This window comes from Lagopus leucura, unplaced genomic scaffold (assembly GCF_019238085.1).
Source record: "Lagopus leucura isolate 7727_CA_CO unplaced genomic scaffold, USGS_WTPT01 Super-Scaffold_100062, whole genome shotgun sequence".
NCBI classification, from domain to species: domain Eukaryota; kingdom Metazoa; phylum Chordata; class Aves; order Galliformes; family Phasianidae; genus Lagopus; species Lagopus leucura.
The window spans coordinates 694,539-703,962 of record NW_024962307.1 but is presented as its reverse complement, the minus strand read 5'-3'; the positions used below and the strand labels follow the sequence as shown (position 1 = coordinate 703,962).

The 9,424-nt window shown below is 43.6% G+C and overlaps 1 protein-coding gene across 2 annotated transcripts in view; it reads left to right on the top strand.

Annotated features, from left to right (window-relative positions):
• Positions 1-9,424, top strand: part of EBF2 (EBF transcription factor 2) — a 121,817-nt gene that overhangs the window by 7,504 nt on the left and 104,889 nt on the right. For both annotated transcript variants that reach the window (XM_042886727.1, XM_042886725.1), the window contains exon 6: positions 2,923-2,991. In XM_042886727.1, coding sequence (XP_042742661.1) covers positions 2,923-2,991 — 69 coding nt within the window. The remainder of the gene's footprint in view (positions 1-2,922; positions 2,992-9,424) is intronic.

Genomic DNA, 9,424 nt, shown 5'->3' with positions numbered 1-9,424 from the left:
TTTTTTCCTGGGGGGGGGGTGTAAGTTTGCAAGTTTGCCTCTGAGATGAACCCTATGGGGTTGTGGGGTCTGGTGCTGCTTGCAAGAGCTTTTTGGGTTCTGTGTTTGCTAGTAGTTTTGTTTTCAGGGCTGTTGGTACTGAAAACCACAGAAGAAGTTAAATAGGAAAGTGCTGCAATGGAAAATGTGTAGGAAAGAAATCTTTGGTCCTTAATATCCTCGCTTAAAGGAAATGAACACCTGTAAAGGTATGTCCCTAAAGCAGTGTGGAATCAGAATCTGAAGTGTTGGCATATTTCAGCAATAATCCATTCCAGGAGAGTCCTGTAGGCTCGGTCTTGGACCCACCAGAATTTGGGATTTTTGCCATTGACTGAAATTGGAAGGAGTCGATTCTGTTAGGCAGCACATGTGAAACAAACCCTGTGCAGCTTTCGGAGTCGGGTGCAGCAATGAAATATTTGGAGATTTGGGGTTGAAAGATCTGAGAGATACGTCTGCTAAACCTTCAGGCTCAGACTCCCTTAGTCCTCATGAGGTGCTCTGATGGACCTCTGCAATGGTCCATCGCTGGGAAGGAGCGACTGCTCTGCATCTTTGTGTTTGTTGTGGCCCCAGAAGTACGGATGGCTCAGGGGTGGCAAATATCTGCTATGAGGGTAGTGATAAGCGTGTAGATATTGGCGAAATATTTGGAACACTTTAGCCATGAGCCGTGGTTTTAGAAGGAAGAAGTTTGAAGTATTACTTAAACGTATTGTTCCCGATCTCTGTGATAGCTGTGCCAGCTATGCAATAAGATAAGATGCACTTACTACAGAACCCAGCCCTGCTGCACTCTGATCTCACATAATTCATCCTAAACACTATGCCAGCACATGGCACAGGGGATGAGATGGACAAATGTGCTGCTGGTTTATTCTGCCCAGACAATGCTGTGGCGTAGGGCTATCAAACATACTTTTGTTACGACCATCTGCATAAGTTCCATGGCTAAAGGATACCTCACGTAGCATTGCTGCAGACAGACGAAATGTCTGCTAAAAAAAAAAAAAGAAAAAAAAGTTGAACTCAATATTTTTTGGAAATACTTTCTCTTGTTTTATTGGAGCAGCACAAGAACCAGAAGGCGTTTTGTTCCCAGTGTGATTTCCAATGCATTTTAACACTGGGCATGTCAAAAGTCATGGCAAATTTATGTTCCTCTGAGCTACTGTTTTCTGCTGTCTTTTTAGCACGAAAAAAAAAAAAAAAGAGGCAATTCTATATAAACAATCATTTGGCAGAGAACTGCATTAAAGATGCACTTAAATAAAGCAAAGTTGAGAGGAGGAGGAATTGGAGAAACTCCTAGCTAGCGTGAATTACCATAGGTGCACCAAAGCCGATGGAGCTATGACAATTTACAGCAGCCCCAGGCTCTGCCCCAGGGATTTTTAAATATTTAGCATCTCCTTTTATTTTAAAAGGACTGGCATCGATGAGTAAGTGCAGGTTTGGGGCAAGGGGAACGTGTAGAGATGTTGGAATGGGGAGAGCTGCTGTTCACATGGCTCCGTTGGATCTCGTTGTGCCCAGCACATGAATGGAAGATCCTGCTGCACTGTAACTCGTGGAGAAAACACTCCCACTTGAATAGTTCTCATACCCACAAGAGGTGTGGGGTTTTTTGTGTTTTTTTTTGGTCTGAGTGCTTATTTTAAGTATTAGAGTTGAATATTCATGTAAAAGAAAAAAAACTGCTCTTTCATATTTTATCCCAATTTCAGTGAATTCGAGCATCTTGTCTTAACTTCTCTGCTTGTTCTAATGCCTAAAACAGTGCAGTGGGATTTAGGTTGAGTCTGACTCAAGTATTGTGTGAACATACTCAACACCTATTGTACAACTGTACGAAAAACCAGAAATATTTCTTGGTTCCATAGGTGTACATTTGAAAGACCTCAGCAATGGAAATGCAACCTCAGATTTGATCTGGTAGCTCTGAGACGTGGGGGTTCAGAACAAATGATTGGATCCTTAAAACTTCAATGGGTTCTAGTGCTGCTCTAAGACAAATGTTTAAAACAGAGTCATTCAGAGCACACTCATTTTGTTTATATAGATGGTAAGTGCCAGGGGCACCATTTGCATCAATGGAATGTCCATGCAAATCAAGCAATGAACTGGCTCTTTGTTTATTTTTTAAATTATTATTATTATTATTATTTTTAAAGGAAAGTAAATGCAGCATTTCTGTCCCTTCCCTGGATTTGCTTTATTTATGTTGCTTTCATCAGAGAGGGTTATCACTTTTATGCAGTCCTGCAGGTGGCTGCTCAGTATGAAAGGTGTGTAAATTCAGGATTGATTGGAAGGGCTCATCACTGAGCCCATGGCAAGGGGATTTACAGACAAATGCCAACGTTAGCGATCTCTTTGGATCCTCAGTGTGACCCAACTGTATTGCTGAAGTGTTTTTTTAGTAAGCATAGATTCTAAAAAGTTTGTAGGTATTCAGTGAACAACAGTTCAGTTATTGAAATGTAAGAAATTGTTTTCTCATAGTCGGGCTGAACACCTTTGGATGGATTGACTGTACATAACGTGTGATATTAATGTCTGTAATGTCGTGTTGACATCTGTGAATCATTTATAAGTCTTCTATAAGTGCTGCCTTAGTGTGACCACTTTGTGTTTGCCTTGGGGATGTTGGAGCAGATGGAGGGGAGCCGACTGCCCAGCTCCAGCCAAAACCCACTGGGATTTGGGCGCCCATTTCTTGTAGCTCTCCTCCCTTCATAATCGTAGCCAGAAATCTCTCAGTTGCTCTTCCAGGTGCACGTTGAGTCCTGAAGCTTCTTGGAGGAGACTTGGAGCTCATTGCTTTGCCTACCAGATGTCGTAGTGGTCTTTCAGTCTTGGTTTTCTTCCTCTCTTTAGTCGGTGCTGCGAGAAGAAGAGTTGTGGCAACAGAAACGAGACTCCATCGGACCCCGTGATCATCGACAGGTAGGAAAGGATTCCTTATTTTTCCACAAAGTGACTACTAGAGGGCTGTGTGTAGGGATTGATGGTTCTGTCACTGTCTGCTGTTTGGGGATACCTGTGCTTTGTTATCATTAAAACCTGGTCACCTTTGGTCCACCTGGGCTTGGACGAAATGGAGTTCAGTTTTCTCAGTTATGTTCCACGTGCCCCATTTTTGTTGCAGTTAAGAATTCTGTGGATGTATCTGGAGTATTTCCTGCTCACCAGTTATGTGTCCAAATGGATCATGGAGAGGACAAAGCTGGGAGCAGCCTGGCAGCTTCAACAGCATTCTTTCACAACATAACAATATTCCCCAAGAAATGCAGGGAGGAAGGAAGGGGTAAAGGCAGACAAGCAGCGCGTTAGCAAGGATTAAAACAGATGGTCTGGGGATTGTGAGTGATTTTATATGCAACAACTTCATATATGACTTAGGTCCAGGTCCAGGCCTGGTTTCTACTTGCAGTTTTTGGGTAAAAAACCTTAAATGGGGAGAGCAGCAGTTTGTTCAATCACAGATTGGTACGTTCAAAACTGTCAGTATTGGTGGAAGCTGAGGAAACCAGCCTGTGGAATTCAGTGACTCAAAGTATTTTTTGATTTGGAGTTCAGCAAAGTGAAAAGGGAAAAAAAAAATTAAGAGTAACAGAGCTTTTGTAATCCAAGATTTCAAGAAGGAAAATAGTAAATAAGACAAGGTGGGAAGAAACCTTTTTCCCCATACGGATTTTTCTATGGTAACTGTTTTAAAGAGTTTCTTCTCCCCGGAGCAGCTGGCATCAGGGGCCTGAGCAGAGCTGATGCTGGGATGGACTGACTCAGATTCATTTTCTATGTCTGTATGTGTTTGGCATCACCTGCCTACATTCTGATAGGTGTTATTTGTTATAATATTTATTGTGAATTTGACCTGGCATCCAGAATGGTCAAGCTGGATTGAAGGAAGGTCTACAATTATCTCCTCCACTTTTCCATTGGGGAGTTAATGTAGTTTGTTCAGTGCTGTGGTGGAGTTGCTCCCACTCCTGGACTCCACTGTTCTCCTTTTATTATTCTACACTACAAGTCGTAAGCCAAAGTCATGGGCCAAAGCTGCCGCCAGCCAACTCAGCTGTCTGTGCATGGGGGTGGTGGTGGGACCACGTCCCAACTAACAGCCGATAGGAAAGGTCAAGATGATGTTATCATATGAGTTTTCCAGCAAACTTCGGGCTGTCTTAAAGGTAAAGACTGAATCTGGTATGAATCTGCACTTGGGAATCTTCCCATTTGAAGTCTGAATTCTGTGAAGCTTGTCTCACTGCTGGAGAAGCAGCGTGGCCTTGGACAAAGGCCTGGTGAATGGGTTTGGGCAGTTAACCACAAAGGAGGTAGGGAGGCAGTTCCTACCACCAGCTGAACTTCTCATCTTGAGCCAGGGCCGTCCGTTCCCATACAAAATATGGGATCTGATGCTTTCTGTGGGGATTGGAGACCTGTGGATATGGTGGAAGTGAAGCAAGAAAAGAAATTGCAACATGGGTGTGTTTTTGTTGTTGGGTTTTGTGTTTTGTGTTGTTGTTAATTGCTAATCTCCAAGCTGCTCTACTGTAAAAGTAGTGGGGCAGGCAGGTTCCCTCCACAGCACAGGACAGAGCCCTTCTGACCGTGCCAGAGATGCACAGTGCAACCTTTGCTGGGTTGACTAAGGCCCCACATCAGTGAAGTTATAATCTCCCAGCTGATGTTGTGATGAACGAAAGCATCAGATTTAGCGAATTTTCCCCCTCTGTTGGTTCCTCTTCCCTTTCCCTCACTTGTTGTGTTTTCAGAGGCTGATGCTGTGCTGGTTTACCTGCTGCTTGCTGCAGGGAGACAAAACTCAGTTGTGTTGCCAAACCATGCAAGCTGTGTCCCTCTTTAGAAAGGAAGAAATAGTTCAGTTAAGAAAAAAAAAACACTCAGCCATGCTGTTGTGCTTTTTTTTCCCCTACTCTTTGAATGAATTCCAAAAGTTTTCATGCTGAATAAAACATTTCTGCAGCGACCTTTGCTCTGCAGACTAGATTTAGATCCTAAGGCCCTTGCAGTTAATTTTTTCTTTTGCTCTTGGAAATGAATGCTTACATTATATGAAATGGAGCTTCTCCACTGACATTTGCCACGTGCCCTCTCCTGCTGGCAGCTGTCTTTGAGATGCACTGCAGTGTCTGTGTTCCTGCAACCTTCTTCTGATCCAGAATTCCAGTGTAACTCAGGTTGGGCTCCAACCACCTCCTCTGCACTGACGCAGTTCAGATCCTCCCATGCTGCTACTGCAGATGTTCTGGCACTGGAACCTCGGGCTGGGAGGACCACTGGAACACACACAGGAAAATAACGATGGATCTTTAGTCCAGAAATGTTCCCAAAATATGGGCTGCAACTTTTTTAGATCTTATGGGCCACAATCATGTTTCAAAATGTTAGGGCAAGCTTGGAATTTATGTAGGAGGTCAAAATTCACCAGAGCTAAGCTGGTTCTGGTGTGTTCTCTCAATGAATCCTAGTGGTGAATTCCCAGTGATCCAAATGCCTTTTTTCTTCCACTTCATTTTTGAAGTTAATATCTGTGGTAGTCATAATTTTGGGACTACAGATTGTTTTCTTTGTGGCTGAAGTGGTTCTTCTCATGGAATCACCACGGTTGGGAAGGACCTCCAAGGTCACCCAGTCCAACCATCCACCTACCACCAATATTTCCCCACTAAACCAACATTTCAACAATTCTCAACACTTCCCATCATTCATAGCAGTCAATCTGATCTTTTCCTGCTAACTTTTTTTTCTCTGAATTTGTAGGCAGTGATATGAATTGGATGGGGTGTAGTTGAGAGTGACGTAGAAGGGTAATTCATTTCTGTATGATACTTCCCAAATGAAAGCTATATTTTGTCACTCTTGTAGTCATTTAATTTGCTGCTTTTCCCCCTGCGATGCAAATGAGAGGAATTTGGTCACATGATGAAAAGGCCAGGAATACTGCAAATGAATTCCTCATTTCATTACAGACTTTGTCATTTCAGGTGAGTTGTACAGGTCTGGATGTAAATTACCCACCCATCAGATGCAAGTTGGATAGCTATGTTTTTTAACACTTTGTTTCCTTCAGATTTAAGTCCTGGAGAGCAGGTGCTTTGTCTGCTTTTTACTCACAGTGCTTTTTCTAGATTGCAGAAGCTACCATTGACTTACAGCCTCCGGGGTACTGGAGAGAACTGGGTGGCTTTTTTGGTTGATCAGTTTATTTGCTTATTATTACTTTTGCTTCTAATAATAGATGAATTGTCAAGAGAAATTTCTACTTAATTAAGAAAAAAAATTAATTCACTTGAAACAATGGAGTGTAATTGGCACGGGACAGTCTTTTCTGTTACAACAGTAGAATTACTCGGAGCAGTGCTGCAACACGTGAGTGTGAGCTCTGTGCTGCACGAAGGCTCTGGGGTTCTGCTCTATCTCCAAACTGGTTGGAGAGAGGTCATTTAGGTCAGATATGCTTTGGGAATAAGATGCTAGGTTCGATCCCTGCTGAAGTTTACCCACGCTTCTCTTAATTGCCCTGCAGAGTATCAGGTGGTTTTTGTTTCCACTTCTATTTATTGCAATTGAGGGGCAAGGGCTGCTGTGATGGATGGGGTTGGGGGGAGCTGCTGGGGTGTACCTTGGGTTGAGACATGCATTAGCCAGTGGGTGAGGCGTGGGGCCAACTGCAGCTGGGTTGGCAGCGTGGCAAGGATGTGCACCAGCTGAGCCCTTGGCATGGTGAGTTTGGTAGATGGGGAGATACAGGATTGGTCAGCTGGCTCATGCTGTAAATATTTAGGCCTTTTTATTACCATTTTTAAAGAAATACCCCAAATCATGAACACAGCTGGCACGCTTGTTAGCATCTCTACGAGAAGCCACAGAGACTGGATTACAGACTTGCAGCGTGGGGGTCTTCACTCTTCCCTTCAGCACAGAAGCGGGGCAGCACGGATGGAGGTTTTCTTCCCTGCTGATACTCGTGCTCTACCTGCTGTACAGATAAACAGAGGGCTGAACTCTCCCAGGCTGGCTGTCTGGCACATTTCACAAGCACTAAAACTCACTTCAGGAAATACATCCCTTGCCAGGCATATAAATATTCTGACTATGCCACCGTAGTTTTCATGCTGTGTGTTAAAGTGCTCTGCATGAAATGTCCACACTCATAGCACTGGGCTGTACGTCTTCTTGCATTGTGTTCCCCTGCCCACCCTACAGCTTGGCTTTTGTTGTCATTCCCATCTTCCTGAAGGATCTGGCTTGAAAAAAGTACAGGCTTTGGCTCTTTTTGCCTCTTTATGTCAATCATCCAAAAAGGACTTTATGAGATACCCTTAAGGGAAAAGATAACACTTAAAAGTAGAACTGCATGAACAGCTTCTATCAAATTCCCACTGACAACTGTCCCATCATCTTAAGCAAACTGCACAACTCTGTGCCTCGGTTTCCCCATTAATGCCAAGTGCCAGAAGCTGCCTAGCTATGCAAATAGGAGGGCTCTTTTATTTTGTCTTAATTCTTTCCTTTCCCTCAGATTTCTGCTGCAGGGAGCATTTCCAATACACAGCAGTGTTGGATCACTTGTATTCTATTCTCCTTCCTCCTTGTATGCCTGCCAGAGTAGAATAAATGTCTCAAACCTGCTGCTATGGAGCGAAAGTAGGAGCTGCAGATAGATGCAGCCCCTCTCAGCTCCCCATGTGCACCAGTCCCCCCTTCCAAGCCTCCAAAACCCACAATGATTGCTCCTCTTGTCCTAAGGAGTCAAAGTCCTTTGTTCACTGCTAAACCCTGCTCTCCTGCAAAGAGCTGCTGTTGTGCCATCTGTCTCTTTATGAATTTTTTAGTAGACTGGATGCTTGTGGGGAGTTGGTAACTTAGTGCTCAGTGCTGGCCATTTCCATTTAACAAGTGGTTCTCCCAGTGATTAACTTTTTTCTCCTTTTTGGCTGACTAAAAATTTTCTTAGAAGTTTGCCATCCAATGAGTTCTGAAATCTTTAATGTGTACAGTCACTTTAGCTTGTAAATGGAGCAAACTGAGGGCCAGCTTGTGTTGCTTTATTTTTTCAGCGTACACAGCTGTGTGAACTGCTGAATGACGGCCTGAACCTCTGATTGATCACCTGAGGTGAGCCATGAGTCAGCCTGGGAGCACAGGTGAAGGCAATTCTCCTGTGCTGCTGGACGGGGTGGAGCCTGGCTGCACCTCTCCTAGACCCATTTAAGAGCTGGCTACCAGTGGGGAAGGATCTCTGCTGGAGATCCACTCTGCTGGAGTTTTGCAGCAAGCCCAGGGTGTGGGTAAGCTTTCTATCTCTTCTCTTTTTGTTATTATAATCTGCTTTGCCAACCTCTCTTGTTTATTTCATAATTATAACATCTTTATATTCATTGATTATAAGACAGCCAACAGGAGGCTGATGAGCCAAAAACATAAAGAGCTCTTTGAGCGGAAAGTAAAAGATTGACTTGTGGTCAAGGGATTAATTTGGGCTATGGAAGCCCTGGGTTCTGCTTCTTTTTCCTTCCTTGGTGCATGGTGGGCTGTCTGTATTTGTCTGGACGTTCACTTGGTCTCTACTAGCCAGCCCAGGATAAGTGTGTGCTTTTCCTGATGATGTAAGGATACACATGATGAAAATGGTGTGTAAATACTTTGTTGTGGGAACTGTTGCTGTAAGGCAGAGATTATACTGGGATGCTTTGAGTTGCCTTACCTCTAGCCTGTTGATTGCAGTCACCTGGGCTGAAGGTTACTGCTGTTGAAACAAAGCCAGCAATAAATCCGATCAGTGTAAATCGCTGCTGATTTCAAGCACAGGTTCATAAGGAGGTTCCAGTTCTATAAGCCTCCTATCCACTGGGTTTTTCTCAGTTAGCTGCCACTGCATAGCTGTTCTGTCCTCAGCCTTTTGGGATATGCTGTAGGGAAATGTGATGCTGGAGAAGTGGAGAATATGTGATGGGTGGGAGTGTTGGTTACTTGAGTCCCATTCAGTCCATAGCTATAGGAACAGTTAGCACTGTTCTGTGTTCTGATTTGAGATCCAGAAGGTGACTAGGTTAGTTCTGAGCTTAGACATACAATAATATAATTTAAAGAAATAATCTGATTATTGCTGCTACTGCCTGGAAGCCTTAAGGAAATAAGTCCAGTGAAAGCAAAACCCAAAGAGTTTTAGCAGCTGTGGATTAGATGAACTTCATGTCTTAGTGTACTTTGGATAGCAAGCATGGATGAATTCCAATCTTGGAGTAATTCTGCTTCAGTTAAGATAAAGAATGCTGGTGGTGCTGGGTGGGTTAATCTTGACTGAAATATGCAAACGTTTTGGTGAAGTTAAAGCACGGTGTGGAAAATT